Below are 15,881 nucleotides of genomic sequence, written 5' to 3'. Positions count from 1 at the left end.
TTGTGCTAATGAAATGTCCAAGATGCGCTAGTATTTAAAAAAAAAAAAAAAAAAAAAAAGCTAGTCTGTTAGAACAGCCCCCGTGGAGTAATGTTACATATATTCTGGAATCTTAAGAAATGTTTCAGGGAGGAGTGGGGAACCTGCTGCTAGGGGCAGTTCTCACCTGCTAAGATATCACCTTCTCCTAAGAATGCACGAGGCTAACTGATCTGGGAACAGATGTGTATGAACAAAACCAGCAAGACAAGTTTTCTAAAAATGGTAGGCTTTTTATTTATTAAGAGGTAGACAGATGAACATGGAAGGCTGGCCCATTTTAACTTGCCCTAAGTTCATATTCCACAGCATTCATCCATCCTGCACTGTCAGAAATCTTAAAAGAAATACCCAAGACTGCCAGAAGGATTTTTCTTCCTACTTCTTCTTAGCAAGAACAGTTCCTGCTTGCAAAGAAGGAACTACTAACCTAAATTTTCACCATGTCCAAAGACCCTATTAGAAGTTCCCACATATGCCAAGAGAACCCACCACTGCCGAATGGTGGGCAGGGTACAAGTGACTATTTCTCTAAGACTACTAGGGAAGCTTGGGTTATGGTGTTTCTTGTTAAGTCCCTGTGCGTGTTAGGGCAGAAGCTGGTGAAACCAACAAAGCAGAGCACACTCTGTCAAATGGCTCTGGATGGTTGTTTAAAAAAAAAGAAAGAAATCACGTTATCTTCAGAGACAACATTAAAACATAATGGAACAGAAGCCTGATACAAAAAAGTAGAGAAATATATACAGGAATTCACAGCCCAGAGGGAAAAGGGACCTCAAGAGGAATCAGTGGAAACCTGGCTATTTTATATAGCTAGTTTTGAGACAAGTCATATTTAGCACGAAAGCAGTTAGAGCACAAGTAGAGCTTCCCTCCCACAGCTCCCAATCTTGAAAGAGATTCTTTTGTCAGTCTTCGGTAACACTGCAGTCACTCTTCAAAGGAGCAGGAAATGTGTCAGGTGGTCCCAAACATTGACCTGAATTTCCATCACACACAGCCTCACGCTCAGAGGATGATGTATTTGAAGACCGCCATGATGGCAGCACTGATAACACCCGAAATGGGGACTGTGACGAACCAGGCCATAAAAATGTTGCGGAAGAGTCGCCAATCAACAGCCTTTTTGGATCGGAGCCAGCCAACGGATACAACAGAGCCCACCTGTGGGAGGAAACCACCAAGAACTAGTTACTGACGTGCCAGGGTACTGTACTAAGACTTGTGACCTTATACAGGTGAGGAGCCCCAGACTACCAGACTGATCCATGAGAACTGGTTTGTACTAGGAACAAGATGAAGGCCGCATAAAATCCAAGCACTGGATCTGTGCTAACTGGGGTAAAACAGAATAGGAGAAGAAAATTCTCTTTTTCCTTCTGAGTTGCTGGAATTTAATGAACTATATTAATAACAGGGCTTCCCTGGTGGCTCAGATGGTAAAGAATCTGCCTGCAAAGCGGGACACCTAGGTTTGATCCCTGGGCTGGGAAGATCCCCTGAAGGGAATGACTACCCACTCTAGTAGTCTTGCCTGGAGAATCCCATAGACAGAGGAGCCTGATGGGCTACAGTCCACGGGGTTGCAGAGTTGGACACAACTGAGCAACTGATACTTTCACTAATAATAAAAACTGCTTTAGTAACAGATTCTTTCTTAGTGTTAGGTTTCCCAAAGATTCTAGAGGGAGACTGCTATTAGACCTAATAACTAAATCATTTTCATATCTCACTCGAAGAAAAATGACTCAAAGGCTCCATGATGAACCAACTTAAATTTCCTTAAGAAAGCCAGTTTCTTTCTTTCTCTATAGATATCCTATAGTTCTTAGTCATCAAGCAACCTTAGGATTCAGTAAGTTTCTCGGGTGCTTCAATTCTGAGAGGCTCTGAGTACATGCTTGCTTTATACTGCCTTTCGACAGACCAACAAGCCTCACAGGCTTGCTACCTCAAAAGGGCTTTCATATTTTGGGGGATATAAAATATATTATCTGCTTAAATAAAACAGACACAAGGAACTTTATATTCTTATAGTCACTTGTCCTACACTTGTGAACTCTTGGACACTCCCACAGTGTAAAACTTTCTAAACCAAAGTATCAAAGGAAATAACAAAAAACACCTCTCCACATACCCACTAAAACCATTCAAGACACAGTACCCTTTATCACTTACTTTACAATGTGTGGTGCTGATGGGAAGACCAATATTCGACGCAATTACTACAGTGAGGGCAGATGCCAGCTCAATACTGAAGCCGCTGTGGACACAGACAGATCACTAGTCAAGAATGGAATTTAAATTGTGGTAAGTTAGCAAAAGTTAGTACAATCCTGCAGTGCTCTATCTACCCATGACATCTTTAATTTGCTCTAAACTTCTGAAATCCACTTTAAATCAGGCCATGAGATTCCTCTTCTGTTTTCCGATGTTTAAAGTTTTAAGGTTTTCTGTAAGCCCACTATTAAGGCTTGCACTTCTACTTTGAAGAACTTAGTAAACATCAGTATTGGCTCCATAAACACAGATAAAAGCCAAATATACATAGTCATTAAGTCTTAGCTCACACATCTTTCGCATATGTTATCTTAAGAACAAAAAGCATTAGCCTGAGACCTGCTTTACCAACTTACCTAGAGGGCGTGATGGGTGTCAGATCCTTCCCCATGGTCTGGATGACTCTCCTTCCCCACACCCAGAGACCAATACAGATACCAACACCACCATAGAGCAGAAGCCATATTGGTGTTGCTACTTTTGAGGAAACGTCACCGGTGTCATAAACCAGATACAAAGCAACCAGGGGACCAATGGCATTGCTGCAAGAAAAGGAGAGCAAAGATGACTTTGCAGGCAAAACTACAACTTGGAAAGATCCTATCTGTTAAATGCTTTACTAAGTTTTCTAAAGCAGAGCTTTCATTAGCAAACTGTCTTTCAAGGGAAACAAATGGAACCCCCCCACCCCCAACATACACAGCAGGAGACCATGAGAGTTCTTCTCAGAGGGAACATCCCACATTTGGTAGCCTGTCTTTCTACAGGCCCATCTGAAGCAAATTTGAATTTCACGAACAGTTTACAAACCACAGAACTAGGATTAATAGCCTACAACTTCAATCTAGGGGCAGTAACTCTTATCAAAGAACTAGATCCTATCTTGATAACTGGCTTCTCTGTGACATGTTTATCACCTACAGAAATGGAAGCAAGCATTCTTTGTAATCTCTCTGAAGAAATTTTTCTTCCTGTTTTGTACATCAATTGCTATTATCTCATTCAATCTGCATTATTCAATGTCCCACAAACTGAGCCTTATATAAAAGGATGATGCAGTATAAAAATAGAATGAGCGGCGCCAAGAATCCTGATTGACTGACCTGACGTCATTGCCACCATGGGCAAAGGACCCAAAGCAGGCCGTGAGGATCTGCAGGAACTGGAAGAGGAGAGACACTTCTGGCTTGTCCTGGTCGCACCATTCTTCCAGGGAGCTAGTGCTCCCTTTCCTGTCGCCCAGACCCATCTCTGCCTTGACACTCATGTCCACCTCCGACGCCGAGTGAATGTCAGACACAGCATTGCAGTAACTGGTGTAGCTGTCCATTCGAATTCGCTTCTTGCTGTCTGCGTTAGGCCACGTCAGCTTCTCCATCTCTTCACCCTTCTGTTCGCCTTCTTTGGCGCGGAAGGAATCCAAAGGCATGCCGCAGATTGCCATGGTGTAGGAAGTGTAACTATTATTACGCCTCAAGGGTTTGTCACCAGAATCTCCCATGCAGTCTCCCACCTTGGCAAGATGCAACTTATGGAGGAGCTCTTTGTACAAGCCAGAGTCTTTGTGCACGGTGTGATACTGGTAATGGCCACTGGAGTTAATCTGGTTACTGACAGCTTGACTGAACTGAACAAGGTTCCCATTTGGCAACTGCACAGCACCTGCCAAGACCAAAAGGCACAAACACTCAATGCCAAGAGCATCAGATCCGAACAGTGAGCCCCGCAGTGGTATAGGAAACAGAGGGAAACCCGCCTGTCCCCAAGGAGAGTCCACGCACCGTTCATAGAGCCGTCGATGCTGGTCTCCTCTTTCAGGTCCACGCTGGGAAGCCTCTCTCGCTCAGGAGCTTCTTCCAGGTCTCCAAGTTTGAATGAGACTGTTCTCTCTTCCACCACAGCCCTGTGGGGCACGGTGGCCGAGCCCACCTCTGGAACAGGATTCCTTGTTTCGATGTCACTGAGTGACAACTTTGTTTCTTCATGGTCTTCTTTCAAGCTATTCTTTTTTTCCATTAAGGGGCTTTCAGAAGGACTAGACTTGATTTCTCCTAGAAAATAAAGATAGAAGGATGTTATTCTTTGGTTGTGACCAAACTAACTTGCTCATTTCCCCTTTCCCGCCTCCAAAAAAAAAAAAGAATCCATGTCAAAGTAAGGCCACATGTAAACTTAGGTGAAAATTCGGGATAATTTTCCTGTCTGCTTTATTTGTCACATCTCCTATTTCTCATTTACAAAGGAACCAGAGATGCAAATGCATAACATCCTAGTATCAGGGGTTGTAAACTTTATTCAGTGAAGGCCCAAACAGTAAACTCTGGCAGTCCAGTGTCTGAGACTCTGAGCCTCCAATGCAGGGGTCCTGGATTCGAACCTTGCTCAGGGAACCTGATACATGTGCCATAACTAAGACCCAGTGCAGTCAAATGAAAAAAACAAAACTGAGCCTCCTGCTGATCCCTTCTGTAGTAGAAAGTAACTCAAGTAGGGAAAGGGCTGACTGGCAACTGAAAACTGCCTGAATTTCGTGCATGTTTTTTAAAATTAATAATGAATTTGGCTGCATTGGGCCCGAGTTGCAGTAAGTGATCTAGTTCCCTGACCAGGGATCAAATTCAAGCCTCCTGCACTTGGGAGTGTGGAGTCTTAGTCACTGGACCACCAGGAAGTCCTTGCATGTTCTTTTAAAAAAGGAATGGCCCTCAATTTCAGTCCATGAGTTCAAGCAACATGACTCAGCTCAATGCAGGCACCTCAAGGTGGCTTGAATTTCTGCCTCTATAAAACAAAGAGAGGTGCCTTATGGTGCTCGATCCCATGATGAGGGGGGAATGTTTTCTGCTTCTGTACCAATGCCGCGGGGGCATTTAGGCATCCCAGTCAGGCAACAGACCAGGATATAAAACCTTAGCAAAATGTGTCTCATCTCCTCCCAGCCTGAGGGAAAAACGAGGTCACAAGCCCTGAAGGCCGCCAGACTGAGCGCAGAGCCTCTCAGAGGCTCCTCAGCCCAGCTGTATGACGCAGCACCCTGCTGCTGCCACTGCAGTCCGTGCGGCTCTCCACTGCTTCCAAGAAACAACTGAAATCACCACCCCAGCATTCGCAGATGAGACAGGCAGAAAAAATGACTTCAAGAGAGCTCAAACAGTGAGCACAGAAATACAAGGTATAGAGACTGATACCAATCAAAACATTCCCTATTTGATTCTACCGGAATACTCTGTATAGTAATAGTCTAAAGGAGCCCTTCATATGTGCTCCAGTTCTGAGAATTAACCAAATCTAAAGTCAGAAGTATACATGAGCCTAGCTCTGAAGACATTGAACCTGACTTAAGCTATACATGGTAGTCGTGTTGGTAAATGTTTCCTGTGAAGCTATCTCATACCTTTTATTTTTCAGTGAATCCTCATTCTCTCAATTAATGTAGACTACAGCTTCTCTGTATTTATCTAGCGTATCACTGGCAAGTGATCAAGATACAGTTTAAAAAAAAAAAAGGGACAATATCCAAATAAGGCCAAATGTGCCTCATCACACATAGGTCTCAGGTCATATTAAAGAACATCCTCTGGACAATAAACCTATATCCCCAAATTTCCATTTAAATGTTTCTGGCTTTACCAATCTATCCAAGTAGAGGATTTTTACAGATGGCCAAACAAACAAAAAAAGGCAAGCACATTATGAGTTAGAATTTTTTTTGCTATGATTTGTTACTTACGTTCGATTTTTCTCTTCATCCTGGGACATACAAAGAACCAGACGATAAGGGCACAGAAAACTGCACAGCCCACCGAGATGAGGATGGTACCCCACAGAGGAAGTTTGTCAAAGCCCAGCACTAGGAGATAAAATGGTGCATCTTGAAAACCCCAGGGCAATGGCCCCCCTGTAATGACATGTAAACCCTCCTCTGGGGATTCTGGGGTTCCCATGCCAGCCCATCACCCTTCACTGCTACTGCCAAGCCTGAGGCTCACAGGCTTTACTGTGCTCCTGGCTAGAGGAATTTGGGAGGAAAATCCCATAGCATCTGAAACCCACAACCGTCTGGCCCACTTTTAACACCTGCTAGACTACCCGTCTCCCAAGCTCCTTCACATACTAGGCTTTTTCCTTTCTTTGCTTTGAAGAGTAAAGGATCGTTAACACTGAGGATCTGCAACCAGCTATGAAGCAAATGGAAACATTCCACTGCCCAGCCTCCAGCTGGAATGGCCACACACACCAATTCATGTGTTATGTTGGCACATGGATTTTAACATTAAAAAAGGCAAGTACCTCAGTCTTCACTTTTCTCATGCTGATATCATCAGTTCTCTGTGGAAGTTTTCACATCCATTGTAAACTAGCTAGAGCAAGATTATCTCTTAGGATGCTTTATCAAACTAAGATACTGAGAAACTATCAAACTAAGAAAACTGGGACATTATCTATCAAAAGATAAGAAAGGTTCAAAGGGCTGTCTTTCACAGAGTAGTAATCATGCTAACAAGCCACATCTTAATCAGACCTGCCTACTTCTCACATGGCTCAGAGATTATTAACTAGTCACCTGGTTATCACTTAAGTGCCAACAGGCTCCAAGCCACTAGCCTATATTAATGATAAGGGGTAAAGCCTAAAAAGATGCTATAATGATCTGTGGTTTATACAAGAATATCTTAGGTACTTGTGACTGTTTTGCTTATTAGGGGTTACTTATAAAATGGAAACTATTTTCCCTCAAAATAATTCATATTTAAAAATCAGATATAAATGGAGGCCCCTTCAAAACTAAAGTTCTGTAGTGACACAATCTTTCCATTTTAATTGTTATCAATTTGAATTATGCAGTTAGTCACATAAGCTAAAATATACATGAAAATTAATCAATCTATCACAATTTAAATTTGCCTATGTTCCAAGTCAAAAAGTGGAAATGAGACTGGTTTTTCTTGTAAATGATCCACCAAAGGACAAGACAAAAATATCCATGTTCCCTTTTCAAAGAATGATTGAAAACTTGAGTTTCTAATTTCATTGAACTATAAGCTGCACTGCTACACCATGCAACGTGAGTGCTTAGAGCCTCATGGAGAATTTTTTAGTTTGACATGAAGAGCCCAATTTAAAGCAGATTGGAAATGCAGAATGCAAGCTTTCCTTTGCCTCTATCATTTGTTAAGCAGTCTGGTAACCCCTAATAAGATCAATAGTCTCATAAAGTTGTCCAATTTCTTTCCTGATTATTCCAAGAATAAAAACAAGGTTAAAAATACTTCACTAAATCAAACCAACTTTCTAAAGCAATTATCCTTCAATTAAAAATAAATATTTTAAAAAGTTGAAAAAAGAAAAAATACTTCACTTACTCCATTTTTGGTCAGTGACTTATTACTTCAGTGAGATTTATGAAGCAAGTTACACTCCATTAGTCAGAAATGAAATCAACTTAGTGGGTCATAATGAGCATTTTTAAAGAAGAGTATTTGCAATTGTGAGCACACAGTACAGAGTGAGGATAAGTAGCTTCGAGATATTTCAGTATCTTTCCCTCTCCTCCCAACTCTAAGCACGCTCTGTCCTAGGCAGCAATGCACAATGTCTTTCTCCCAACGAGTCACAACAGCCTGACCCAATGAGTCAGAGGCCATACAACCAAATGAACCTAAGAGTGAAACTGACTGATCAAGGCATAATACTCTCCTGTCTGACAAGTTACAGATTATCCATCTTTTTCAGTGGCTAAATTGAACATGTATTATCCTAATTTAATCTGTGCTTTGCCTTCGTCCCAACATAAAAGTAACATTTCAAGCTTTATATTCTCACAAATATTTTTCCTCTTAGCTGCATGAATTCTTCTTCCAAGTGCACTTAGAGCAGGTGTTAAACATCCCAACTCTTCTTATTCAAGCAGATTCAGGGGAGTAAATTTAGGACTGAGAAAACAAAGCAGCTCCAATCGGGAGAGAAAAATGAGAATATCCAGCAAACCAGTCATAAATGACTGATATTTCGAAGACAACATATAACTAATGACTCTTCGGCAGTCAGAAGTTGAGGTTAACATCAATTCCAGGTATTTTTAGCACAGGTAGGAGAGAGGGAGGGATAAGATCAAATTATCGGTGGATCCTGTGAAGACTAAAGAGTAAAGGTCTGTAGTGATTTAGAATCTGAGCAGGTCTCTTTGGTTGAAAAACTATCTAGGTTAAACTCAGCGTACACTAGCCTGCAGCCTTCTGAAATGGGCGCAGGCCAGTCACCTTCTAGTAGATTTCAGCCCTGTAAAGCAAAAAGGGGTAAATTGGGCATTTAATGCAAGTTTTAGAAACAATTTTAAATTTACATTTAAATATTCTGATGTGTACTTACATGGCGCTCCAGTGTACATGATGGAAAAGAGGTTGATTCCAACCGTGCAAGCATAGAACACTGGCAAAGCTCGCAACCCATTAGGAACTGGATCCGCCTGTAAAATTATCACTGTTGTAAAGATCAAGACCTTAAAAGCTGTAAAAAGTCAACCCATTTCCACTGAACCTTATCAAAGGGCAGCTCCAGGAATTACAGTACCAGCCAGTAAGTCTCTCCATGGTAGTCTCTGAGGACAAATGGTCTTTTCCTACATTGCTCCTGGAAGTCCCCCTACCAAGGCTGATCTACATCTATCTGAATTTAAGTTTGTGTTTGAATTTATGTTTGGGGGGTTGATTGGGGTTTTTCTTGTTGCTGTTATTATCCCCTGAAGAAGGGAATGGCAACCCATTCCAGTACTCTTGCCTGGAAACCCCATGGACAGAGGAACCTGGCGGGCTACAGTCTATGGGGTCGAAAAGAGTTGGACAGGACTGAGCAACTGATCACATTAACAAGGCTACCTATTACGGATGACTAGTGATGTCCTGGATGGTCAGTTTCAACCCCCAGTGCTCTAAGGCAGTGGTCCCCAACCTCTTTGGCACCAGGGATGGGTTTCATGGAACACAACTGCTCACCTCCTGATGTGTGGCCCAGTTCATAACAGGGGGGTGGGCACCCAGGCTCTAAGGTATCTCATGTCCAGATAAAAATCCGAGCACACCCCTGAAGATGTATTCTACATTTGTGAGATGTCAAGAAACAGACTATGAGTTATTACAACATCTCTTACCTGACTTTATACCTGCAATGACTTCTCAAATATAAAACATGTAGAATATACTAGCGACAACCATCTTATCTAGACACTTGATAAATAAGCCACAACTAATGATTTACCAAAGTGCTAAGATAAAAATCAATCGTATACGAGGTCATCTCGTCATCCAACACGACTGTGTGCCAAGCACCATTTCGGGCACGAAAATGTGGAAGTGAATGAGATAAAGTCTCTGTTCTCACAGAGCTGACATTGACATTCTAATACAGAATGATGCTCTGAAGAAAAAGGGGAAGGAGGCAGTGATGGAAGGAGGGGCACACTTTAATTTGGGGAGGAGGGGGTAGTTTAAAGACTATTATTGGAGCCAAGACACAGATGTGTTACATCAACAAGCCATAAAGCCATGTAGCCAGGTACACACCCAGGTGGAGAAACAGCAGCTAGAGAAGAAGCTATCTGGAAGGCAGAATGTCCCAGAGACATCAGCAAATACAGAGACCCTGAGGCAAATGCTTGAATTGTCTCGAGGAACAGCAAGAAGGCCAGTGTGACTGGAAACAAGAGTTAAAAACAAGAGCACAGGGCTTCCCTGGTGGCATCTCTAAATCCAACTTTTTGCAAACCCATGGACTGTAACTTGCCAGGCTCCTCTGTCCATTGGATTTTCCAGGCAAGAATACTGGAGTGAGTTGCCATTTCCTCCTCCAGGGATCTTCCCAACCCAGGGACTGAACCTGCATCTCCTGTATTACAGGCAGATTCTTTACTCGCTGAGCCATCAGGGAATCCCTGGTGGCGCAGTTGGTTAAGAATCCAGCTGTCAATATAAGGGACACAGGTTCAATCCCTGGTTCCTAGAAGATCCCACAGGCCTAGGAGCAATAAGTATGTGTACTACAATTACCAAGCCTGTGCTCTAGAGCCTGGGAGCAACAACTACCGAGCCCATGTGCCACAACTACTGAAGCCCGGGTGCCTAGACCCTGTGCTCTGCAAGAAGTCACCCCCAATGATAGGTCCACGCACAGCAACAAAGACCCAGCACAGCCAAAAATAAATTCTAAGGAAAAAAAGAGCATAGATCTTAACACATGGGAAGGCTAAACCTCAAAGATGTTGTCGGCCTAAAGGTTTAATGCTATCTTAGATCCAATGGAAAATCTTGTAGAGACAAGGAAAAGACTCATCAATAATACATGGAAAGACTGAGTTAATGGCTTAAGATTAAGGAACCAGAAAGCAGAGGTGCCATTCCCAATCAGCAGAGATGATGGGCCCTAGATGAAAACCACCTGAACATCAGCTCCCCAATCTGCAGTCTCAAAGAATGCTAAAGATAAGGGACCTGACAAAATAAAAAGAGCCAATAAAACCTAAGCATCCCTGAGCCACTCAATGATGTGGGTCCCACCCCAAGGGTAGTAAGGTTATGAACCTGAGCTGTATATACCTTTTTCTTCTAAGACTAATCTGTGGTTTTAAGAAATTCTCCAAGGAACTTAAGACTCCCCCTGTTCCACACCCACATCAAAATCCATGAGGGTTCCAGACATTATGTAGGTGCTTCTCTTCCTCCCTTCCGTTATGTCCGAACTCCACTCAACCTCCCCCGAGGTAACCAGGGATGTTTTATGAGAATGTTTACCAACATCTGACTCATCTAAACACACCAAAAACTTTAACTCGAAGTAAACATCTCATCACCTCGCTACATGGGATGGGAAAGGGGGGTGTCTTCCTAACTCATCTGCAACCAGGATAGTTCTTTTTTTATACACTGGACATGTCTGAAAAGATGCCCTAGATAGATTTAACATGATTTCTGACAGAATGGAGGAATATTGAAAGACCCCTCTTCTTCCTCAATAAGACAATTTTTACTCTCAAATTATACTAAGCGATAGAGGTTAAGTTTTCAAAGTATTACATTGCTATCTTTTGCCAGACTCAGGCCATGGTAAACAATCTGAGTCACTTTATACCAATCATAGAATTTCTATGAAAGTGAAAGTGAAGTCACTCAGTCATGTCCGACTCTTTGCGACCCCATGAGGACCAGGCTCCTCCGTCCATGGGATTTTCTAGGCAAGAGTACTGGAGTGGGTTGCCTTTTCCTTCTCCAGGGAACTTCCCGACCCAGGGATCAAACCCAGGTCTCCTGCATTATAGACAGACGCTTTACCGTCTGAGCCACCAGGCAATTTCTATAGAAAGTACAAATCCTCCCAAGAGAAGCTTAGAACTAGACCAAACAAATGGCTCAGTACATTCTTACCACTTGGGATTAAGCTACCTGTCTCCCTTCACTCAGATTTCTTCAGTTTAGAAGAATTTAAGCATTTACAATGGACTGTTAAAGAGTCATTTGCCTCAGGAAAAGGACAACTTTGTTTACTGAGAAAAAAATGCATTTATTTTTACTGTAACTCAGTCCAACAACATCCCTTGTTGTCTACGTTTATTTTGGAGCCAGCATCAGACTTCATGATAAAAGAAATGCTATAGGGTCCCTCAAAAGGGATTTCAAAGGGACAGGAAATTAAATGGCTATCTGGAATTTTTCTGCCAAGAAAAACTAAACAGACTTTTGTGATTTTTACCTTTACTGGTTCCTTTTTACCTATTCTGAGATATTAAAGTCAAGTCACTGTGAGAGGTATGAGTCCCCACCATGAAGTTCATAAACTGGTTTCAATAATCAACACTACACAGGAAATTAAGTTAAGGACCCAAACTACTCCATTTTAACTGGCAGGTTAAGAAAAAGCCATCCAGGGCACTCAAGCTTACAATTCAAACTGGCCCAAGATAGAGAAGCAGATGGACTTGTGGACACAGCGGGGGGAGAAGGGGAAGTTGGGACGAATTGAGAAAGTAGCATTGCCATATATAAACTACCATGTGTAAAATAGTTAGTGGGATGCTGCTGTATGGCCCTAGGCCAGTGCTTTGTGATGACCTGAGGGTGGGGAGGTGTGATCCAGGCTTAAGGAGGAGATGTAAGTAACACTTATGGCTGATTCAAGTTGTTGTACAGCTGAAATCAACATGACATTGTAAAGCAATTATCCTCCAATAAAAAAAGGTGGGTCTGCATATGATGGTGGTTTTAACCTGCATACAGCTAAACAAAGCCACGCCAAACACATTAATTTTTTCTGCTTTCAATCTCTTCAATTTCTTGGCACCCCTTAGTGTTCATTTAATTTCTCCTTTCCAAATGCCTTCTTGGATATTGAAAACTTTCTTCTTTCCAAGAAGTTACGTACAAAACAATGTTTCTAACTCTCCAAGGTCACACTCCTACACACCCATCACACTTGTAAAAATGCTATCGGTTTGAATACCACTGAATGTGACCTACTCCAGGTCATGTGAGGGGTGGAGGTGGGGGGAGAAAGATTACCTTACGGAGGATGAATGCACGAACCAGGAAGAATAAAATCCCAGACATAATACCAGAAAGCAGAGGAGAGACGAACCAAGACAACACTGGAATAGAACACATTAAAAGAAACATTAACTAATGAAAATCAGGAACCCAAAGCTCCTCCCTCTCATTCCTCCCTTTTCAAAACTTTAATCCATCCCTCCAACTTGACACCATCTACTTACTCCCACACACAACGCCTCCTCCTGTGGTAACGGGACAATAAAAGGACATTTAGAATGAAACGTACCAATTTTTATCAGTTCAGACCACTTGACACCTTCCTGCCCCTTTGCCACCAAGGAGAAACCAATGGTTGCACCGACGATACAATGGGTTCCAGAAATGGGCAGCTTCAAGAACGAAGCCACTAGTTGCCACACCGCAGAACCTGAAAACACGTCAAGTTTCATTAAGACACAGGCAGAATTCCAGTAATATACGCAGTGAATATTACTGAAGATAACCATCTGAAAAGCTTCAGAACACAAGAACGGAACTACCCATAACGGGAATTCACTAACCCACCAAGAGGACAATCGGGGCGGGGGCGGCGGTGGTGATGAACTCACCAAACATCGCACTGACGGAGCCGGCCATCAACAGCTTTTGGGTCGAATTGTACATCTCCACGTCAATTAAGCCCTTCCTGATCGTCTCGCTCACTTTGGCCCCCAGGAGGACAGAGCCCACTGTCTCAAAGATACTAGCTAAGATGCAGGCTTGCTTGAGGGTCACTACACCTGATCCCACGGCTGTACCAAACGAATTTGCTACATCATTGGCTCCCACGGAGAATGCCAGGACGAATGCAATAATAAAACCCAGGATGAGCATCCATAGGTAGTCCACCAACGGACCAGAAGCGGCAGTAGCAGCAATAGCAGTGGTAATGAGCGGTGTCACGGTCGTTGCCATTCTATAGAGTAGTGGTTCTTGAATGAATCAGAGAATTACTGAGCGGTGTTCAAGATGTGTAAACAGAATATGAGGTATCAAAAATGTTATAATAAATAATATATATTATATAAAATTAAATACTGTAAACTACGGCACAGAAACCGAGCTGGGGAGTTACTGCTATACGCTGCGTATGGGCATCTGTTGTCTGGGGTTTCTTTGGCTCTGGAGGGCTAGGAACACGGAGCAGAATTCCATGGCGGAGAAGAGAAAGGACGCAAGTTCATCCTGGAAGGAAGAAGGGAGAGGAATAACAATAGCAGTGCGCCCTTGGAGGCCGGTCTCGCACTCCGCGCCGACCCACTGGGACTGGGGGGGCCCCGGCCGGGCCCGCCATCCGCGATCCGTTGTCCCCCGACCCGGAGAGAACGTGCCGGGCACGTGGCGCCGGGGACCACCTCCGCCCGCGCGCGCCCAGCCCGGCCCGGCCCGGCCCCCGAGCAGCCGGCCCCCGCGCGCCCTCCACGCGAAAACCGGAAAAGGGCCGTTCCCGCGCGCGCGCCACCAGCGGACCGCCAAAAAGGCCCGCGGGCGGGCGAACGAACGAACGGACGGACTGGCGGGCCGGCGGGCGGGCGGGCGGGGTGGGGTAGGGAGGCGGGCAGCGACGAAAGCAGAACCCCACTGAGCCGCCAGCCGGCCCTCCCCAGCGCCGCAGCGCCCACACCGGGCCCCGGGGAGAAGAAAGAGCCTTTCCAAGGTGGCGCCTCCACTCACCAAAGAAAACGAGGAGCTGAACGGGAGGCGAGGTCCAGGCGATGGGCTAGAACCACGGACGCACGCACCTTTTATCGAAGACCAAAAGACCTGGGGCGGAGGCTCTGGGGATGGCTCCGTTGGGCTGACGACTGACCCTGGAAGCAGCCGCTGACGCCTCAGCAGCGAAGAGAAAGCACGCAGCGCGCGCCGGCAGCCATCACTCTGGCAGCGCACGCCGCCGGCCCCTACTTATAGCCGGCGCCACGCCCCGCGTGACCCGCCGCGCCTCGCGCCGGCCGGGAGTCCCACCCCCGGGATGACGCAGTCCCCGCCAGCCCGGCCGGATGAGCCAGACAGCGGCGCTCATTGGCCCGCCCCGCACTGTGGTCACGCCCCCAGAGGGGAGCTTGTCCACGTGGGGAGGGCCAGCCCCTTCCCTGCGGCCTTGCCTCTGCGTCTTGGCACCGCCTGGAGTCAGCGGCGGAGGCCTCTGGGGACCCTCACCCGGTTGCTGGAGGTCGTCAAGCGGGGGTTATAGAGGCTACGATCAAGGTCATAGTTCCTCCCTCGCAATCGCAGTATTACGGAGCTGTCCAAGCCTCGAGCCACACTTCAGCGTCCTTGTGACCTGCTGCATCGGGAGGCCACACCTGGCCAGGTTCCCTCCTCCCGTCATCCTGGTGACGCTGCAGGGGAGCTCGCGCCCTGGGGCTCCGGATCCGGTCCCGGCACGTTGTCGCACCTGTGACTTGCCCTTGGCCAGACAGGCACTGTCCCTCGCCCGGGGAGGGAGAGGGCTCACGTGGTCGCTTTACTCCCGCAGTCCTGCACTTGGGTGAAAACAGTACTGCTGCGGAGTCACGAGAACCAGGTTGTCTGCCAGTTATGGCGCAGAGCCACAGGGTGGCTGTGGGTCATTAATTTCCCCGCGGTAGACCGTTTTCTGCGCCGGGGTTGAGGTGCCTGGGGAAGGACTCCTCCGGATTCAAATCCTGATTCTTGCTTGTTGCAGTGTGTCACCTTGAGCGACTTTCAGATCTCTTGCGTAATCGGGAATGTAAATTGTTAACAATTATACCTACCTAGTGGCGGGAATTAAACGAGTTAACGAGTGTGAATGGAACTAGAACTCAGTAGGTGTTCGGTGAATGATAATTTCCGTTTTGTGGTTTCCGTGAATATTCCTGTTTTCTGTTGTGGAAAAGGGTGTCTGAGGTGTTCTCTTCGGACCACCGGAAACTTTCCTATTTTTAGGTAAATTGATTTCTGGTGCCCCTACATGGCATATATGTAGTAGTGACATTAATAAGATTTGCCTTGCACATTTGGGGG

At 45.1% G+C, this 15,881-nt stretch overlaps 1 protein-coding gene across 1 annotated transcript; it reads right to left on the bottom strand.

The window, feature by feature from the left end:
- Positions 1-251: 251 nt before the first annotated feature.
- Positions 252-14,802, bottom strand: SLC20A1 (solute carrier family 20 member 1). Its single transcript, XM_055540276.1, has 11 exons — positions 14,568-14,802; positions 13,463-14,078; positions 13,141-13,281; positions 12,867-12,952; positions 8,692-8,788; positions 6,053-6,172; positions 4,104-4,373; positions 3,426-3,984; positions 2,679-2,864; positions 2,221-2,305; positions 252-1,206 (listed from the first exon to the last, which is right to left on the bottom strand). Exons 2-11 carry the CDS (start codon positions 13,806-13,808, stop codon positions 1,051-1,053), a joined length of 2,046 nt encoding a protein of 681 aa, XP_055396251.1. The 5' UTR covers positions 13,809-14,078; positions 14,568-14,802; the 3' UTR covers positions 252-1,050.
- Positions 14,803-15,881: the final 1,079 nt, after the last annotated feature.

The sequence above is a fragment of the Bubalus kerabau genome, chromosome 11 (genome assembly GCF_029407905.1).
Source record: "Bubalus kerabau isolate K-KA32 ecotype Philippines breed swamp buffalo chromosome 11, PCC_UOA_SB_1v2, whole genome shotgun sequence".
NCBI lineage: Eukaryota > Metazoa > Chordata > Mammalia > Artiodactyla > Bovidae > Bubalus > Bubalus kerabau.
Note: the sequence above shows the minus strand (reverse complement) of the source record. Positions and strands in the feature narration are given on the sequence as shown.

Bases quoted from the DNA above. Each gene is read 5' to 3' on its own strand.
- SLC20A1 (XM_055540276.1), bottom strand. From the start codon at position 13,808: ATGGCAACGACCGTGACACCGCTCATTACCACTGCTATTGCTGCTACT. The intron at 8,789-12,866 runs GTAATCTTTCTC...ATAATTTTACAG, and splicing joins GTGCATTCATCCTCCGTAAG to GCGGATCCAGTTCCTAATGG. The intron at 1,207-2,220 runs GTAAGTGATAAA...TTCCTCCCACAG, and splicing joins TCAGCACCACACATTGTAAA to GTGGGCTCTGTTGTATCCGT.